Source organism: Ursus arctos, unplaced genomic scaffold, assembly GCF_023065955.2.
Source record: "Ursus arctos isolate Adak ecotype North America unplaced genomic scaffold, UrsArc2.0 scaffold_19, whole genome shotgun sequence".
Taxonomy (NCBI): Eukaryota; Metazoa; Chordata; class Mammalia; order Carnivora; family Ursidae; genus Ursus; species Ursus arctos.
In genome coordinates, this window is record NW_026622863.1 from 50,036,163 (window position 1) to 50,055,919 (window position 19,757).

The 19,757-nt window shown below is 62.3% G+C and overlaps 1 protein-coding gene across 1 annotated transcript; it reads right to left on the bottom strand.

Annotated features, from left to right (window-relative positions):
• Positions 1 to 949: 949 nt before the first annotated feature.
• On the bottom strand, positions 950 to 19,468 carry LMTK3 (lemur tyrosine kinase 3). Its single transcript, XM_026481916.4, is given in 18 exon segments — positions 950 to 1,452; positions 3,970 to 4,107; positions 4,465 to 4,600; positions 5,837 to 6,252; positions 8,708 to 10,124; positions 10,126 to 10,485; positions 10,487 to 11,116; positions 11,118 to 11,232; positions 11,755 to 11,904; positions 12,057 to 12,178; positions 12,257 to 12,341; positions 12,752 to 12,900; positions 13,232 to 13,319; positions 16,785 to 16,903; positions 17,370 to 17,446; positions 17,960 to 18,110; positions 18,364 to 18,497; positions 19,393 to 19,468. Coding segments are annotated over 18 exon segments (4,380 nt in total). The 3' UTR covers positions 950 to 1,435.
• Between the last annotated feature and the right edge of the window lie 289 nt (positions 19,469 to 19,757).

Genomic DNA, 19,757 nt, shown 5'->3' on the forward strand with positions numbered 1-19,757 from the left:
AGGTGTGTCCTAAGATCAGCTCAGGCACCACCCTGCCTACCCACAGTGCCTCTGAGAAGAGGCACAATCTAATCCTCACTCTCCCTTTCTCCATCCCCCGGACTTAACAAGTGACCCTAATGCCTTCATCCCCTTAATTCTTAAGCCAGGAGTCCACAGCATCCCAGTTGGGGCCCCACTCCCAGCCCCTTCCCTCCGCTCTCATCCAAAGTGAGTCCTGCAAATATGCAAAGGAATGTGGTACCAAGGGGATGGGGGGACAGGTTGAAGCCAGGAGATCAGACACATGACACAGAGGAAAAAGGGAGGCCGAATCAGTCAGGAGCCCCGGAGAAATGGAGAAAAAGAAATCAGGACAAACAAAGGCAGAAAGACACACCCAGGCAGGTGTCAGGCACAGAGGAGAAACGTACAGATGGAGAAACTCAAAGAAATAGAATTAGGAAGAGGGTCCCAGAATTCAGGCCAGGTGGAGGGGTGGAGGGATGAGAATCTCCTGGGAGGTGGGCACTCACATGCAGACACAGGGAAACTGAGGTTCAGCCAGGTGGGCAGGGAGGTGGCGGCCGGCCGTGGAGGCTCAGGACAGCGCTGTTCTGAGGAGTGTGGGATGTGGCCAGAAGCCACGAGGGTGCTGGGAGGTCATTCCTGAGCACCCGGTCCCCAGCCCTGGCCCTCCAACGGCCTCTGGCCACCCCCGCAGCCGCCTTGGGGAAACACGGCTCTTCCGACTCCCCTGGCCATGCCCTGCGGCCTCAGCCCAAGTCAGTGCTGCCAGCGCCGACGGAGCGGGCAGCCAGAGAAGCAACGCTGTGGCCTCACCACTGCGCGGCGCTTCCGCCTTCCTGAGCCTCGATGTTCCCATCTGTGAAGTGGGCGGGGGACGGCGACTTCTTCCGGACCCTCCCCTCTTTGCCCCGAAACATACACAAGCCCCGCATTCCTCCAAAAAGTTGTTTTTGTCTTATTTAAATAATGTGAAAATGCCACGCGAAGGTTTGAACCAGAGGCCCCTCCAGGGGCCGGGCTGGGGCGGGGAGGGGAGACGCGAGATGGGGGGTCCAGGTCCCCGAAGCCTGCAGCCCCTCTCTGGGGCCAGGAGTGGGTGAGGAGGGGCCTCCGCTGTGCCGAGGGGCTCCAGGCCCGAAAGAGTTCAGTTCAGTTCCAAGAAAGGCGGCTCTCCAGGGAGGGATGAGGGGCTTCCTGCCTCATTTGGCACCGAGGGGGTCGGGGGGCTCAGGGGAGCCTTCCGGGGGGCTAGGGGGTGGGGGGCCAGGGCCTCCCGTTTGGCACATGGTGGGGGAGGGGGAGGGCCCAGCCTCAGGAGCCTCCCCAGAGGCGGTGTCTGTGGTGGTGGCAGTGGCTCCGTCGTCCACAGAGGATTCTACTCTCAACCCCTCTTCTAGGGGTGCAGGGGGGTGGGGTCGTCTGGGAGTCAGTTCTCCACGGGGCCTGAGGACAGAGGAAGTGAATTACTGGGCAGACAGGCTCATGGCTTCTGTCTCTCTCGGAGTGAAAGCAAAGCCCTCACCGGGGCCCACAGGGGCCCACATGATCTGCTCTGTCCCATTTCTGTGCTCACCTGCCCCCATCCCCCTCACTCCTTCCCCTCTGGCCACACTGGCCTCCTTGCTATTCCTCCTTGGTTCCTAGCACAGTCCTACCCCAGGGCCTTTGCATGGCGATTCCAACCACCTGGAAAGCCCTTTCCTTAGTCCTTCCCGTGTAAGGCAGCCCCCCTCGTCAGAGGCCTTCCCCGGCCCTTCTCAGTCAAGGAGTCACCCCCTCACGCTCCCACTCCCAGTCCCAGTCATTCTGTCTCATTGCACTATGGCTCTTCTTCATGCTTCTTCCCTGGGACAATCCCAGTCACCGTCTGCCAGCTTCCTGTCCACTTGCCTCTCTAGAACGTAAGCTCAGGGAGGACAGGACTGTGTTTGGTCACTGCTGCATCCCCAGCGTCCAGCACAGGGCCTGGCACAAAGCGCCCTCCCACCAAACTGCCCCATGACCCCTCCTATCCCAGTGGAAGAGAAGCCCCCACCCATTCCACAGATCCAGAAAACCAAGGTCTGTGGGCTGGAGGATCTCACCGTGGGCCACACAGTGGGCGCCAGGGTCGTGGGAGACAGAAAGGCTCACCAGCTTCCCTGCCCGGCTGTAGCAGGAGTCTGCCGCGGAGTGAAGGGATTTGGGGTTTTGCACGATGGGGCCCTCCCTCTCCTCTCCTAGTGATTGCAGGTGAAGTCATCTTGGCAAGCTGGCCCTGCTGGCCTCGGCCCTGACTCACCACTTGGCAGCATCCCCATGCCCTGGAACCCACCCCTCCCTGTCCTCACGCGGGCCTCAGAGAAGACCTCTGGGAGGAAATGACATTTGAAGTGGAATCTGAGGACAGAGCCAAGTGAAGAGTCTGCCCTCGGCCCTGTCCTTCCTGCCCCGAACCCCGTCTGTACTCTCCTCTCCGTCCTGGATGCTGGCGCCAGCCTCCCGTCCAGCCTCCCAGCCTCCAGTCGGACTCCTACACCAGCAGTGGCTGCTGCCCTTCCCCTGGTCACAGCTGGCCCACGGCTCCCTAGTGTCCCCAGGACAAAGTCCCTCTCTTCACCCTCAAGCCCTACATGGTCCACCCCCTTCCCCCCTCCATCCCCCCCACTCCTCAAGTAACCCCCAGACGCACCCGCCTCCCTTCTGTTCCCTGAACAGGCCAAGTTCTCTCCTGCCTCAGGGCTTGTGCAAGCTGTTCCCGTCTGCTAGCACGCCGTCCCCGTCCCCGTCCCCTTCACCTAGTTCACGACCAGCCCTTCAAGTACCTGATGAAGTGGCACTGCCAAACAGACGAAGCCCTTTCCCCTCGGCATCTGCTTCTCCAGCAGCCCTGGGTTTGCACCTACTTACTGCGAGACTGTGGGTCAGTGTCTGTGGGGGGGACAGGGTGGGCTGGGGCTCATGGATCTTGCTTAGCACAGAATCGCCCGTGCCCAGCACAGCACCTGCACTTAGCCAGTGCTCACTGAATACCTATTTCATCAAGCGCCGTAAGAGCTACCAGTTAGAGTCCACTGCGCCTGACCAGGCTGCGTGTGTGTGTGTGCGCGTGTGCGCGTGCGCAGGGTGAAACTATTCAATCCCCTCAAGAATCATTTATAAGTTAGATCCTGTGATCATCCCCATTCTACAGATGAGGACACTGGGGCACAGAGAGGGAAAGTGTCTTGCTCTAGGTCACAGAGCCGAGGAGGGGCAGGGCCAACAACTGGACTCGGACACGATTTGGGGGGGGCAGGAATGCAACCCTCCCTGAAAGGGGCGCATGGAACCTTCCACCTTCTCAGCTCTATCCTCTGGGAACACCTGTGCCCGCCCAGCCCCGCTCAAGCTCCGCATCCAGGGGTATTCTCTGGAGCGGCAGCAGGAGGCAGCAGAGAGCCCGAGTCGCAGCAGGATTCTCGGGGTTCAGATGGGCAAGCACAATGTAGGGCCCTCTGTAAGTGACTGTTACTATTACTAGTCATGCCGTTGTTGTTTTTGCTGTGGACTCCCTGACCATGTTCTCTCTGCTCTGGTTCAACTAAACAGCTCTGAGCTCACTGGTTTTCTCAACCCTTGTCGGCCTCTGATCAGCCTGTGCCCCCAAACGGATGTGGGATAAGGACCTGACAAGTGCCAGGCCAGAGACGGGGCAAAAATGGGCAAGACTCTGAGAGAATCCTTACAGAAGGGGAAACTGAGGCCCAGGGAAGGGGCGTGACTGCCCTGGTCTATCTGTCGGACACTGTCTGGTCTGAGCTGGTTCCAGAGTTGGGTGGGGTTTCAATGCCAAGCAGCCAGGGTCGACTGAGAAGGGAAGGGGGAGAGACTGAGGAGAGGCAGGGAAATTCAAGGATGGGGACAAGAAAGTGGGGACACAGATGGGGACAGAGAAACAGGCAGAAGTGGGGGCAGGCCCGAGGGTCTGAAGCACTGTACCTGCGGGTCGGGCGTCGGGGGCCCGGGCGGGGGGCCCCGGGGTCTCCAGCGCAGGCGAGACGGAGAAGCGGGAGAAGCACAGGGGGGGGCCTGGCGGGGGGAGGAGGGGGAAATCCTCCGCCCATTCGAAACTGCCTCCTAGTGGAGGGGAGGGGGCAGTGAGGAAGGAGAGGTCGCGGTCAGACCCTCCAGACACTTCTGGAGCCGCTTACCTTCAGCTCCAGCGGTCCAACCCCGCCCCTTCGCAGGCGCCTGTCTCCAGCTGTCTACACCGTGGGCCCCGCCTCAACTCTGCCCCGCCTCCAGACCCCGCCTCCAGACCCCGCCTCCAGACCCCGCCCCAGCTCCGCCCCACTTCCAGGTCCCGCCCTAGCTCTGTCCCGCCTCCAGACCCCAGCTCCAGCTCCGTCCAGCTTCCAGGTCCCGCGTCAGCTCTGTCCCCCTCCAGACCCCGCCTCAGCTCTGTCCCGCTCCAGGCCCCGTCCAGCCCCTCACCAAAGCCGCTGTCGTTGCTGGGAAACCCATCTCCGGGGGTGGCGGGGTGGGGAGGCGTCGGGGGCGCTGGGGGCGTTGACGGGTCCGTGTCCCCCTCGGGGGGGCCCTGGACGCTCAGCTCGTTGGTTGGCGTCTCCTGTGGAGGTGGATTAGGGGGCGAACCGTCACATCCCACCCACTGTATTCCCAACGAGCAACAAAGCCCGCTAACACTTCTGGGGTTTCAGGTATCCCAATTTACAATCGCAGTCTCTGAAAGGTGGCTGGAGCCCCTGATCTCCCTTCGAAACCTCAGGTCAGCCTTAACCCCACCCCGCCCGAGGCTCCTCCCCCGACCGCGGAGTCCCGCCCACAGCTAAGACCCCCACAGCAGGAATTCTCTCCTTGCTGCTTAACGCGACGCTTCTTTGGGAGCCCCTTAACCCAATACCATCTCCATAAATCCCGCCTTGTCTCCATAACCCCTAATTCCTTCCGATATCTCGGCCGCAGGCGTCCAAGTTCGGGGCGCAGAACTACCTACTCCTGTCTGGTCCTCCAAACCCCTACCCCATCCTGCGCATCCCGACCCTCCTCCAGCCCCTAAACTCCGCCCTCTGAAGTGGACCCGCCCCAGCCCTCCAAACCCCGCCTTTGCTTCAGTGGCCCAGGCCCCCCTGTTCACGACTCTCATCTCAGGACCTCAGCCCGGTGTGCCCCGTTCCAGCTTCATCTAGACCCATCCACACCCATCTAGGCCCCAGTCCACAAGCATCATCCCGCCCTTCCTTTTCCTTTTCAACACTATCCTCTCAGCCCTAGTTACTCTTCACACAATCCTCGACTCATCTGTCTAAACCCCGCCGCAGTCCATTAGCTCTGTCTGTCTCTGAACCCGCTCCTGCACTTAGTATCTTAACACTACAAGCCGCATCTCTTAAACCGTACCTGCAGCCTCGCCAGGGCCCGCCCCTAGTGGGTAAAATCCGCTTCATCCTGAGCCGGCCCCTTAGCCTCTACCACCACAGCGCTGGTCGACAGACCCCGCCCCAAACTTCACTTGGCCCCGGCCCCGCCCCCGCCATCTAGGCCACGCCCCAATCTTCTCAGCACTCTCCCCCTAGCCTCTCCGAGCTCCTCCCTGACTACCAGGTATCTTCCCCGCCGTCCTTCCAGATCCATTCCCACCCTCCAGCCCCACAACCCTGGCCCTCCAGAGCCCTTCCACAGGCCTCACCCTACCCCTCACTCCAGGCCCCGCCCCATTCCCAGACACCGCCCCCACACAAGGCCTCCAGGCCCTGCCCTGTTCCCCCGACCACGCTCTCCCCAGCCCCGCCCCCACCGGCTGGCCCCTCCCTCCCCGGGCCCCGCCCCACCCCGGGCCGCGCACCTGGTCGAAGAGGTAGACGGTCACGTCCCCGTGGAAGGAGACCATCTTGCGCTTCCTCTCCAGCTCGCTGTCCTCGGGCTCGTCGGCCCCGCGCGGAGACTTGAGCAGCCCCCGCAATGGGCGGGCCGCGTCCGCGTCGGCGCTGCTCACCACGACGGGCACCGGGGCTGCCCGCGCCCTCCCGGGGCCCCGCGGCCCCGCCGCCGCGCCCGCCGCCGCCGCCTCCTCGTCCTCCTCCTCGTCCTCGTCCTCGTCCTCCCCGTCCTCCTCCGCCGGCCCCGGCGCCCCCGCCCCGCCGGCCTCCCCGCCAGCCGCCCCGGCGTCCGCGCCCTCCCACGGGGGTCGCCGCGGGCCCGGCCCCGGGAATGGCGTGAGCGTGAGCGGCGGCAGCGCCAGAGAGAGCCGCGAGAGCTTGGCTGCGAGGGGAGAGACCCGGTGAGCCCCTGCTTCCGGGGAAACTGAGGCAAACCCTCCTGCCCCGCTGTGTGTCCTCAGGTAATCTCAGGCCACAATGTGGGCCTCCTCAGTTTCCCCTCTTGTGAACCAAAGGGCTGCTCTGGGGCCTTTCTCCACGCAGAGTAGGAGAGATCTTCCCCCTACTCCAGAGGTTAACCCTCTCCACGACTCCCCAGTGTCCACATCACAAAGCCCCAACTTCTCTCCGCCATCCAAGTGCCCTGGCCCTGCTGACCTCCCAGGGCTCTGTTCCTCACCTCACTCCAACTTGACCTCCAGCCAGCCACTTGGGCCACCTCCCTATTCCTCCCACCTCTGAGCCTTTGCATAGGCTGTTCCTTCTGCCTGGAAGTTCCTTTTCTAATTCAAGTCCTATTCATCCCTTACCTCTGATCTGGGCTTTCAAGCCTTCAGAGTTCTCCCATAAGGTCAGGCAAGGCCACCCGCTCTACACCCCATAGCACCAAGCACCGCTCCCTCCAAGCAGATGAGCTCAGCATGTAACTGTATTTCTGTGGTCATGTGATTCATGTTTGCCTTGCCACAGAACAGACTTGACTTGGGCTCATTTTGGCTGCATCCCCATCTCACAGAAGTGCTCAGGCAATATTGGTGGGATTATTGAATGAACGTTCCCTGCTATCTGATGTTGTCCAAGATACTTTCCCTCCCTGGCCCTCAATTGCCAGACACAATTGGGGTGTCTAACCATCTCCAGGTTCTTTCCCCTGCCCTAAGACTCCCTGATCTCAGCCTGCTGGAACGTAAGGACTCCAGGTCCCTGGAGGAGGAAACCTGGCTTCAAATCCCAAGCCTACCCTGTGGGCTTGCTGTGTGCCCTGGGGCAAGCAGAGCCACTTCTCTGAGCCTCTGTCTCCCCTCTAGGAAATGAACAGAAGCCACTCATCCCTCCATTAGTACATAAGTAAATGGTGTGACGGGCCCTGTGGGGGGCAATCGTGGGGAGAACAGGAGAGTCAGTGCAGAGCAGGGAGAAAGATTGGATGTAGACTGGGTCACTCTCCTCCCTTCGTTCACTCCATTCCAGCTTCACTGGCCTGCTTTTCCCCGAGCATGCCAAGTTAGTGCCCATCTCAGTGCCCTCCACCCGAAACATCCTTCCCCCAGATGTCCACCCAGCTTACTTCCTTCACATCTGCTCAAAAGTCACCTCCTTGAGGCCTTCCTTAGCCATCCATCTCAGGGCAATGGGGTTGGGGGCTGTGGGGGAGCTCTCAGGGAGGACAGGGTGAGAGCCTTTGGAAATCAGGAAGGCTTCCCAGGGAAGGGGAAATTTGAGTGGGGTCTTGAAGGATGAGTAGGAGTTCGTGCACTTTTTTTTTTTAAAGCAGGCTATTCCCAGCATCTTCCCACCCAGCAACACCCTCCCTGCTACCCCCTCACCGCCAATCCTCTGAGGCATCTTAGAGGCTCCACCCCTGACATATTCATGCTGTCTGGGGCCTTTCCTGACACAGCTGGTTGTGAATTCCCCACAACAATCGCAAGGAAGTGATACTGTTCTGTGCCCAGCCCTCTTCCTGACCTTTCCCTCCTGAGCCGCAGGCTCCTCTAGTAAACAGATGATACCTTTCCCCCAGGGTGGCTGTGAGATTGCTAATATAAACCAGGGCCCATTTAGAACTTTCATAGCACTATTTAAGGAAATCAGGCCTCTGGGTGATTCGGGTGGAGCCACAGTCCCTATGCCCAGCTCTAAACAGGGCCATTCATCCTTCTTTTAAATCAATCACCAATACCATGGGGGGGGGGTGCAGGGCAGAGTCTGGAGCTCCCTGGGTCCCGGCTTTGGGCACCTCGGGGCCCGGCACACACAGAAGGTTCGTGTGAATCGGCTCCAAATATTAAAACACGCAGAACTCTGGCTTAAAAGGGAAAAGCAGCACACCTGGCAACGCCAGGTGGGCATTCCCGACGGGAGCTGAAAAGTGGCCGCATTTCCTTCCCCAGCTCCCCCCACCCCACTCCTCTCCCAGAGGGCTTCCTTCATTTCCCAATACTGTCTGGCCCCCCGGGGGCATCTGAGTTGGAGACCCTGGGCCTAAGGGAATTGCAATGAAAGCAGGCGCTCAGCGTACCAGGCTGGGCTAGAATCTTCAGAGGTCCTAACATTCTGAAGCCTCTTGGCCCTATAGGTGCTATCCTCATCATCCATTTTTGGTGGGAAACTGAGGCACAGAGAAGTAAGGTCATTTGTCAGGGGCCACAGAGCTAGAGAGGGGGCAGAGCCAGGATCTGAGCCCAGGCGGTGCGGCCCCGGGGTCTGCCCTCATTACGGCCAGCCTGACCTGTCTGCTCCCTGGGAGCCTGAGATCCTCAGCTCACCTGTACATCCTGGAAGGAGCCAGGCCTCGGCCCCCACCCTCGCGGCCCCGCTCCCAGCAATCTGCTCACCTTTGATCTGCTCGCTGTTCCCCTGAGGAGGCCCCAAGTCCAGGAACAGTCGTGGCATCTCGGGGCCCTTCCTCTCGGGCTTGGGGGGGTCCCCGTCTGTGCTGGGTGCTGTGTCTCCGCCGGCCCTGCTGTCTGGGGCCCCGGGCTCTCCCTCGGAGGAGGCCGCCTCCGGTCTGGCTCTCTGCGGCGCTGGCTCCGGCCTCCTCGGCTGTGCTTCCGACGGCGGCGGTGGGGGCGGCTGTGGCCTCGTGCTGTCTACCCATCCGGCCTTTGCGTCCACGCCGCTTCCGAGGCCGCCGCCGGGGGCCATCCCCATGCCCACTGGGGCTCGGCCCCCACTCCCGAGGTCCAGCCTCCCAACCCCGGGGGCTCTCGGTGCCCCCCCAGTCTCGGGGGCTCTCCTCTCGGTCCCGGGTTCCAGCACCCCGCTCCTGGGGGCTGGGCCAGTGGGGCCAGGGGCTGTCTCCCCGCCGTTCCGGGACAAGGCCACTGCGCCGGGCTCGGGGGCTCTCTCCAGCGAGGTCTCTGGGGCTGGCACCCCACTCTCGGGCGCCTTCTCCCAGGGCCCTGGGGCTTTCCAAGGCCCAGTCTCTGGCAGCCTCTCCGTGTTCCTGGGGAGTCTCAGGCCCCCATTCTCTGACACCTTCTCCTCGATCTTTGAGGGTGTCAGTCCCCCATTCGCCAGCACTTTCTCTTCTCTCTCGGGGGACCTCAGCTCCCCATTCTCCAACACTTTCTCCTCCCTCCTTGGGGGTGTCACCTCCCCATTCTCCAGCACTTTCTCCAGCACTTTCTCTTCTCTCTCTGGGGTCCCTGGGCCCCCATTCTCCGCCACCTTCTCCTCGATGCCCAGGGCTCTCTGTCCCCCGTTCTCCAACACTGTCACCCCGTTCATGGGGAGGCTCGGGTCCTCGTTCGGGCTTGGGGCTTTCTTCCCGCTGCCCAGGACTGTGGGGTCCCTGCTCGGGCCCTGGGCTTTCTCTCTGCTCCCGGGGCCTCTCCCCACCTTCCTGGGTCCCGTCTCTCGGGGGTTTGCCCCCTTCTCCCCCAGGAGGTTCCTTGTCACGTCCTCCCGCAGGGACATCAGCAGCTGCTCTGTGCTCACTTGAACTACGAAGGTTGGCTTCTCCCGAGTCCCCGGCAGTGGGTGGGGACCCGGGTCTGGGGGTGGCCGGGGCGCTCCCGGGTCGGGGGGCTCGGGGGGAGCCCGTGGTCGAGGGACCCCTTCCTCCTCGGCTGCCCCCCCGCCTGGGAAGGCTCCCTCGGGGGAAAAAGGGGTCTCGGTCTCGTAGCCGCTGTCCCCCGGCTTGGGGCCCGGAGACGACAGGCCTGAACCGGGACTGGCCACGGCCGAGGGAGGGTCGGGGGAAACGGCTGGGTCCGCGGGGGCCCGGGGAGGTGGCGGCGGGGGGGGGGGGAGCGGGAGGTGGCCCCCGCCCGGGGTACTGGGGCGCCGCCGCCCCCATAAGGGGGTCCAGAAACTCGGGGGGGGCCGAGGCGGGGGGGGCCAGGGGCAAGTCGGCTAGAGAGCCCCGCTCTGCCCGCAGGGACGAGTCGTCCTCTGGGGGATGGGGGCAGCCAAGAGCAGGGTGGCCCCCCCAGCCAGCAACAGCTTCCCCCCGCTCCAGGGGCAGGCAGGAGCAGGCCCCCTCTCGGCTGCACAGGGGACAGGGCAGGGGGCCCCGGCGGCTGGGGCCACCCCCAAGGCTGCTGCTGTCCTCCCCCGGGGAGCTGCCCTCCTCCTCCTCCTCCTCCTCTTCTGCCCACGGGGCGGTACCCCCGCTCCCCCAGCACCTCGGCAGGGTCTCCCGCCAGGGTCTCCCCGGCACCTCGGCCCTCGGGGTCCCAGCCGCTCAGGAGGAAGCTGCCTGATGCCGAGGACTGGGCTGGGAAGGGCCGAGCGGCAGGGAAGAGGGGGGAGGCCCAGGTCTCGGACACCAGCTGGGGGACCTCGGATGGCGCCTGGGAGGCCTGGGGGGCAGGCACTCCTGGGTCCAGGGGGTCCCAGTCATTGGGGAAGAGGGGCTCAGGTGGGGAGCCATGCTCCTCGAGACGGATGTAGTACTCGCTGCTCACTGAGGGGCTGCGGGCGCTGATGACCGGCAGCACGCTGGGCGTGGACAGCGCCTCATAGAAAGGGTTGGAGGGGTTGGCATGGGGGGCTGGGGGCGCGGACGCCGGCTGCCAAGGGGGCGCCCCCCCACCGCGGCCAGCCCCCCGCCGCGCCTTCTCCCACAGGCACTCAAGGTTGAGGCCACGGCTGCTCTCAGTGACCGTGAGCACATCGTCGGGGTCAGCCCCAGGGAAGCCATCCAGAAGGGGGAATGGTGAGGACAGGGTCCCTGGGCGGGGCGCGCTGTGCTGCGGGGGCCAGGGCCAAGGGAAGGGACCGTCTCGGGGTGGGGGGGGGCGGGGGCGGGGGCCGAGGGGGACGCTCAGAGAGCAGGTAGGTGAGCTGCAGTTGGAGATCAGAAGCCGAAGGGCGCTGGGCAGGTGGCCGCCAGCAGGACTGCAGGATATCGTACCTGGGGGAGAGGGAGGAGGGGCAGGTGAGTCCCAGTGTGTGTGTGGAGGGGGCAGGGCGGGGAGAGACTCAGAGAGAGAAGAGGATGGAGATCTAGAGAGAGGGGACAGAGCCCCGGGGTGTGTGTGTGACAGAGATGGGGTGGCAGGCGGGGGGGGGGGGGCAGACCTAGAAGAGGGGAGACAGCAAGGCAGATGTGAGGAAATGATGGTTAGGTGGCCTTCCTGTTTGGGCTGTGAGCTCCGGAATCAGAAACAAGCAAGCAGCGGGGGTCTTATAGGAGCGGAGAAACTAGGGTTCAAGTACCAGGTCTGCCACTCCCCGCCTCAGCGTCACCCCTTCCAAGCAGCAGACGCTTTCAAGCAGCAAAAGGTGTGGGGCCGTCCGCGCTCCACTCCAGGGGTTGTGGCGAGTGCTGAGTGAGATTGCGGGTACTGTGCGGAGAGGTGAGGGGCTCTGGGACATCCTGGGGTGGGATGGGAAGGTCAGGGGTCGGAGCGGGGGGGTCAGGCCCTGCCCTCACCAGTAGTCCGCATAGGGCAGCTTGAGCCTCGGCCGGGCCAGCTTGACGTGCTGCTGGCGGACCACGAAGGCGAGGACCTCCTCGTCTGAGAGGTGGCGGTAGGGCTGTGCCCCAAACTCAAAGAGCTCCCACAGGGTCACCCCCAGGGACCTGCGGGGAGCAGAGGGCGGAGAGAGGTCAGAGCCCTGCCCTGCTTCGCCTGGGGGCCTCCCCTCCAGCCTCCGTTGCCACGGCCATAGAACCCGGGACCCTTGGAGCTTCCTTGCAGCCCTCGGCTCCGCGCGGCCCCGGGGGGGACTCACCAGATGTTGCTCTCGCGGCTCTGGTCCACCACCATGAAGGTCCCATGCAGCTCCCCAAGGAGCTCGGGCGCCGCCCAGCGCAGCGGGATCCAGAGGCGCTCGGGGGTCAGGTAGTAGTCCTCCTGGGGGGCGGGCCCGAGCGCGGTCAGGCGGGTCGGGGTCCTCCCCCGCCCCCCGCCCTGATGGAGGGCAGCCCCCACCTTATAGTTGCTGTGGGCTAGCCCATAGTCTCCGATGCGCACGGTGAGGTCGGAGGTCAGCAGGCAGTTGCGCAGAGCCAGGTCACTGGGGGCGGGGCAAGGACGTGAGGTGAGAAGGGGACAGTCTGGGACAGACGGCCCGCCTTGCCTACACTCCGCCCACCGTGCAGGCTCCGCCCCTTCTCTCTTTGCGTTACTCCTCTTCCCCTGCCCTGATTCGCCCGCCTCCACTCCTGACTCCGCCCCCTCTCCTTCTGACCCCTCCCAGCCCACGGCTCCTCCCCCTTTCCTCTGTGACCCCTCCCCTCCCGATTCCTCCCCCTCTCCTGACTCCTCCCTGTCTTCTGACTCCTCCCCTCCGGACTCTGCCACTTTCGGGCTTTCTCCCCTGGTTGAGCCCCCTCCCTGTGGCCCTACCTCCCACCCCCATAGCCTCGCCTCCCTCCCCTAGGTAGTACCCCCTACACACTCTTCCCCGCGGCCCCCGGCAGCCACCTGTGCACGTAGTTGTGGGAGTGGAGGTGAGCCAGCCCGCGGGCGATCTCCAGGCCCATCCTCTGCAGCGTCCGCAGGTCTCGAGGGGGCAGCTCAGGGGACAGGCCCTCAGGGGGCCTCTGGGCCCGGAGGTAACGTTTAAGGTCCCCCTGGGAGGGAGGGGTGGGTGGGTCAGTACCACCCTCTTCCAGGGACCCACCATCCAGCCTGTCCGAGACGAGGATGCGGGCGGCCTCTGCACTCGGCGGGCAGTCCCTCCGAGCCTCAGTTTCCTCTGCCGCTTGGAAGGGCATAACCACAGAACCCACCTCGCAGGCTAGTTCACTGAGCGCATCTGAGCGAGCGCCCATCTACAGTAAAGCGCTCGAGGAACTTCAGCGCACGTCGCACGTGCTATTGCCCAAGATTCCCAGGACCCTAGGCTTCCCAGCCCCCCGCCTGTCCAGCCCGCCACCCTGCCCTCCCTCCGCAGAGCCTCACCAGTTGACAGAACTCCATAATCAGCAGGAAGGGAAGTGTCTCCACACAGACGCCCAGGCACTGGAGGACGTTGGGGTGCTGCAGGCTCCTGGGGTGGGGGTGGGGAGGCGGCAGGGTTAGGAACCTCGAGCTTCCATCCCACCGCCGCAGACCTCTGTCCCACCCCAGCCTCCCCGCCACACCAGAATGTCGCTTCCACCCGTTTGGTCTAGGTCTTTTCCACCTCCTGACTCCCGGCCACACCCCCACATTCATGCCCCTTCCATACACACCCTCCTTCCCCAGGTCCCCATCTCAGGACTATCTGCCAGTTCCCAGGTCAGACCCCTGGCAAGGGGAAGGTGCCTCCTTGCCCTCCTTCCTCTTCACCTCACCCCAGCTCAGCCCCTTCCCTCCCCACAGCCTGGCTGGAGCCTCTTCCTCACCTCCTGGACTCTCTTCTCAGCCTCCACCCGGCCTCCCTGCCTCCGGTCTCTCCCTTGCAGTCTGTCTCTGACATGCCACGCGCCTGCTCACAGCCCTCCGTGGCTCCCCCGCACCCGGGGACAAAGCAAGTCTCACTCCTGGGTCTTTCCTGCCCTTTCTCAACATCGCTTCTCCCCACCCCGCCCTGTGTGTCTCCCCAGACTCACAGGGGCCCGAATAGGTGCCAGGCCTTTGCACTTACACTTCACTCTGTAACGAGCCCTCCACTCAGCGGAGTCCTCCCCATCCCTCAGGCCTCAGCTTCAACATCATTTCCCCAAGAAACCTCACTGCCCTCAAGCCCCCTCCTTTATCCTCACACTGTGGGTAAGAGTCAGGCTGGGGGGTGGGCCAGAGGGTTGAATCCTGAGTCCACCTTTTTTTTTTTTAAATCATCTCTACCTCCAAAGTGGGGCTCGAACTCAGGACCCCGAGATCAAGCGTCGCATGCTCTGGGGCGCCTGGGTGGCTCGGTGGGTTAAGCCGACCGACTCTTGATTTCAGCTCAGGTGGAGATCTCAGGGTCACGGGCTGGAGCCTCGCATCAAGGCTCTGTGCTGTGCATGGAGCCTGCTTGGGATTCTCTCTCTCTCTCTCCCTCTCCCTCTGTCCCTCCTCGCTCATATGCTCTCTCTCGCTCTCTCTCTCTAATAAATAAATCTTAAGGAAAAAAAAAAAAAGAGTCTCATGCTCCACCCACTGAGCCAGCCGCATGCCGCCCAAGTCCCCCTTCGGCAGGTGTGTAACCCCAGAGAAATCACTTCACCTCTTCCCGCCTCGATTTTCCCCAGCTGTAAAATGGGCACAGTCATAGTAACTCCCTCAGACGGTTGTGGAGAGGAAGTGACTGAGACCAGAGAGGAGCCTCCACACAGTGGAAGATCCTCGCTATTATTACTGCTTTTATGTTCCCAGGCCAACATATTGCTTGATTTTCATATTGCCCCACACTCTCCTGCCGTCCCACCTTTGCAGCTGCTGTCCCCTCTGCCTGGAACAGGCTTCCCACCACACCTGTGTGGCCGATCCCTCCCAGCCAGCCCCACCTCCCCCAGGATTCCACAGCTCCCCTCTCTGTCACGTGCTGCCTTGTTGCCTCCTGGCACGGGTCAGTCTCTGACATTTGCTTCTTACAATTTCCTTCTTCGTTTGTTTATGACATATCTCCTCCACTAGGGGGGGAGCCCCACTAGGACAAGAATTTGGGGCTTTCTGTTCAGGTGGTCATGTCCCCAGTGCCTAGACAGGGGCTCAATAAAAATGGGCATAATGAAGGATTTTACCCGGATACTCAGCCTGGGGGTCTGTAGGAAGGTGAAAACACGCCAGGCTTGCAGCCCAGCCAGTAACTGTCCCACTGGCGTCTGGCCGGGGGCAGGGGCTACTGGTGTGCCGTGGGGCCAGTGCCCAGGCTCACTTCTCCACCTGGGAGAACTGTGCCTCGAACCCCTGCCTGGCCCAAGAATCACAAGACCAAGTAGTCATAAAGCACCCAGTGTGTCCTGGGGATTGACAAACGGCTGGAGCTCTGAAGGTGGGATTTAGGTTGGCAGATGTGGAAACATGCTTGGCTGTATTGCACACCTACTATTCTGAGCCAAGGCCGGCCACTTCTGCTCTCCAACCCTCCCAGCCACCCCGCTGGGCAAGATGACGTTTCCCCCTAAATCCAGAGGAAATAGAGGCTCAGAGAGGTAAAGCGATTGGTCCAAGGTCACACAGCTGGTAACAGTGGCAACGTGCGGACTTGATCCCAGGTTGCTGGCTCGCTCAGCAAACGTCTACAAAGGGCAGACGGACCCCCCCCCCCCTGCAGCCCACCCCCGCCGCCCTGAGCTGCCAGTGTCGTCCCGCGCTCTCCAACAGAACCTTCTGTGAAGGTGGAAATGTTCTGGAGCTGAGCTGTCTCACATGGGAGCCACTGGCCATATGTGGCTACTGAACACTTGAAATGTGCTGCGTGTAGCTGAAGAAATGAATTTTTCATTTGATTTCGTCTTAGTTAACATAAATTTAAATAGCCATATGTGGCTAGCGGTTGCCAGCACGGGCCTCGGGAGAGGCAGGCAAATAAGCAAGTAAGCCGATGAAGTACATGTTAGGAAGAAAGCACACGAATTGGTGTGATGAAGCATCCCAGGGCCCTCCTTGCGTGGGAGTGCGTGTGTGTGTGTGTGTGTGTGTGTGTGTGTGTGTGTAAGGGCAGGCCTTTCTGGCCAGACACCGGAGGAGGGGAAGGCAGCCCACTATCTGGAGCTGGGGGTGAGTGAGCCAGGAATGATATTCTAGACAGAGGGAACAGCAAGGACAAAGGTCCTGAGGCAGGAAAGAGACTGTTATGGGAAAGGATCCATGAAGAGGCCGGAATGCCTGGGCCAAGAGGCCCAGTGGCAGGAAGGGAACAGAGGCAGGTCTCGCAGGGTGTGTGGGCTGTACAGAGGCGTGGGACTTTGTCCTGCAGGCAATAGGGAGCCATGGGAGGCTATGGAGCATGATGGTGATAAAGTCCAGTGTCTGTATCTCTCAGGGTAGACCCCATTTTTACAATTTTTGAAAAAGGTTCTCTGTATAATATCCTTTCCATGACAGGCCAATTACTATCTCGATAGGCATTTACGTAGCAAATGTTTGTCTAGTGCTTGACCAGAAGCCCTTAGAGTGGAGGGGAGACCAAGCAGAGGAGGGACAGGGTCCTGCCTTCCCAGTAGGGGTGGGAAGTGAGGTGACGAACTCAGGGCCGCTTTGCATGCCAGCTCTGGGCCCCGGTCCGTGATGCCTTCCTCACCCGCAAGCAGGGGCCTGAGGAAGGGAACAACCACTATGAACCCAGGGCTTCACGCAAAATCTCACATCCTCTCAGCCGCCCTCTCCATGGGCTTCCCAGACTCACTTCCTAGATGAAGATTCTGAGGTTCAGAGAGGCAAATTCTGTCCATCAAGTCGCACAGCCAGGAAGAAGTAGATCCAGGATTCAAACCACGTTTGACCTGACGCTTGACTCCTCCCGCTCCCTAAGGTCACCTCCCTGAGCTGGGAACCCGTATCTTGGGGCCTCCAGGGCCCACGTCCGCTGAGACGTGCCCGGTACCTGTAGGGCTGTGCTTCCGAGATGAACTTTCGCTGCTCCAGGGGCCCCGCGCTGGCTCGCAGCTCCTTCACCACCACCTGGGCTGGGGTGTAGTCGGAGAAAATCTCTCCCAGGATCACCTGGTCAAGGGGGACCGGGGAGTCAGTGCCTGCAGTCTCCCCAGCCCCAGCCCCAGGGCCACCTCCACCCCACTGCATGGCTCCAGCTTCCCCCTTCTTTCCAGCCTCTCCCTTCAGATCCCATCACCCTTGTCCCCCCCAACAGATGCAGAGTGAGAGACTCACGGGCCCAGAGTCCGATGGATGCAGGGACGGATGGAAGGATGGACAGACGGACGCGTGGAGAGCCAGGTGGCGAGGCAGAGTGGTCAATGGAGTGAGGAGGGAGGCGCTAACTGACAGATGTGGGGGGATGGGGTAGGCGGGAGCAGGTGAGAGGTGGACAGAGGTGAGGGCGCTGGGTGGGCTGAGGGGCAGGGGACAGATGAGAAGTGGTGGGAGCGGGGGAGGGGGGAAGGACACAGAACAGGAGCACAGCCCTGGATTGTATGGACCCCCCTCCCTCCCCACCCCCAGACCCACTCACCTTCCCAAACCAGCCACTCCCAATCTCTTGTAAGTAGCTGAGGTGCTGGCGGCTAAGGCCCAGGGGGGTGGTCATGTCTGGGGGGGGGGCAAAAAGGGGGAGGCCCCTTAGCCTCTCTCCCCTTCCAAATGCCACTGACCACGCTACCCCCAACTCAGTGCGGACTGGGGTCAAAGCAGATACCAATCTCTTTTCATTGGCCATCCCAGCATTCCCTGATGGATCTCAGACTCCTCATTGGCTGCCCGTAAGTTCCCAGCATCCAATCCATCCTTCCCTTTGGCGTTTCAAGAGCCTGTGACTTGACTTCAGCCTGCCATTGGCTGCCACTGAGATTGAGCTCGAAGCTGACCTCACCACTGATTGCCCCACAAGAATCACCAAATCTGGTTTTGGATTAACCGACGGCTTCCACCACGATGATCTCTGACTCCCTATAGGCCGCTTCCAGGATTCTGTGGCTCCCACCTCCCCCGTGTTTCCCCTTGGCTGCGGGGGACCTCAGCTCCCTGGCCCCTGAGGGAGGACTCTCAGGGCTTTCCACCCTGTCCCGTGGGACCGTGGGATCCTAGTCAAGGTGTGGAGAGTACCTGAGTGTGAAGGCTGCGGGGCAGGCATCGGCAGGGAGACCTCAGCCAGCGGGAGAATGTAGACATCAGGCAGCGACTGTGAGGAGGAAGTCTCCTCCGCGGGGGGAGTATACTCCCCGGAGCAATCCTCCCCTTCAGGGTTCTCAAACTCCTGGGGCCGGGAGAGGTGAGGGGTGGGAGAACACAGGGCTGAGCACGCCATCACCCTTCTCGACGGTGTGTGTCCCCGTCTTTCTTATAGCTGTCCCCCGATATTCAGCCCAAGACTCCGCCTCTTGCCAGAACTTCAGGCCAGAAGGTGCTCTCAGACTTACTGCCCCTCTCCCCCACCAACTACCTGGGTTGGGGGGCTAAAGGCCTCGCTGGAGTCTTCCTCCCCACTTGACTCCCCGCATGCACCTCACCTTGAAGCCGACATCACCCCGTTTGCAACACAGACAGGTGAGGAGGAGAAAGATGAAGGCCAGCAGGCCGGAGCAGGAAATGAGGACCACGGCGTAGGGAGGAGCCAGAGGGGCCCGGCCCAGGGCGAATCCATCTGTGGGCACAAGACTGGGCTGGGGTCCTGGCTGCAAGCCCTCAACTCCCCAGACTCCATGCCCCTCCCATCCTGGCCAAGATTGACTACAACTCCCATAATGCTCTGCAACCAGGGGCTCCTTGGCAGAGGAGCCGGATGGCCTAGGGCATTGTGGGAGTTGTAGTTTGAGGCCTTCTCAGGTGGTTGGGTTGGGGGTGGGGTCCCTCCTCTCGCCCCAATCTGGGACCCCCCCCCCCCCATCACATCACCGCAGGCTTGGATGAATTCCAGTGAGGATTGAGGGAAGGAAGTGTAATAGTGGAGCCTGGAGCTCTCAGAATTTAAAATACGCTCCAACGGACAGTCTCATTTCCCCCTATTTGGGCAAGAGGATGAGCCCCCCAACTGCAGGCGGGGAGAAGATTCTTGCCCCACGCTGGAACCCCCTAGTTACGGGGGTTGAGGCCTGTCTCTTTTAGGGACTCGTAGAGCACACACATGTCCTCTGTCCCCAGCGCAAGCCCCTGAGAAGGGAACTCCGCAAGCCCTGGGTCTCCCCCAAAGCTAAAGGCAGCCTCCTATGCTGTGTCCCCCTTAGAAATAGTATTCCTCCCTCTGCCCCCAATTCTCCCAGAGGCCCCGTCCTTCCCAGCTCCCTGCACACACCTGCACACACACATGCGTGTGCACACACACATGTTGCCCAAACGGACCCCCTCCCCACCCAGCCCCCAGCCTTCCTCCCACAGGCCCTGCTGACAGAGGCACCGTCCCCGCGGCTCCCCAGGCCCCGGCTCGGCTGCGGGGAGACGCGCACGCAGGTGACGGAGCCGGAGCGCCGCGGACCGACCCCAGGGCAGGCCCGGGGTGGGGGTGGGGGCCGCCGGACAGCCGGATGGCCGGACACACTCACCGGGGTGGGCCGGGGACGCCAGGCAGCCGGAGGCGGAGACGGCCGCGAGGAGGATGAGGGCGCCGGGGGCAGGCATCTTGTCGAGGATGGAAGGGAGGTGGAGGTGGTGGCGGCTGGGGAGGAGGGGGGGGCGGGCCCTCAGCCCCCAGCCATGGGGACCCGCGCGACCCTGGCCTCCCCCCGGCCCAGGAGAGGGGCAGGAGACGCAGGACAGGGGGAGGGAGGGGCTGCTTACTGGCTCAGGTACCCCCCTCCCCCTCTTTGAAGGGACAGACAGATGAAGGGATGGAGAGGCGGACAGAGGAGAGGAGCTGGGGAGCCGGGGTTGCTGGGGTGGGGGGGAGAGGGTAGAATGGGGGGGGAGA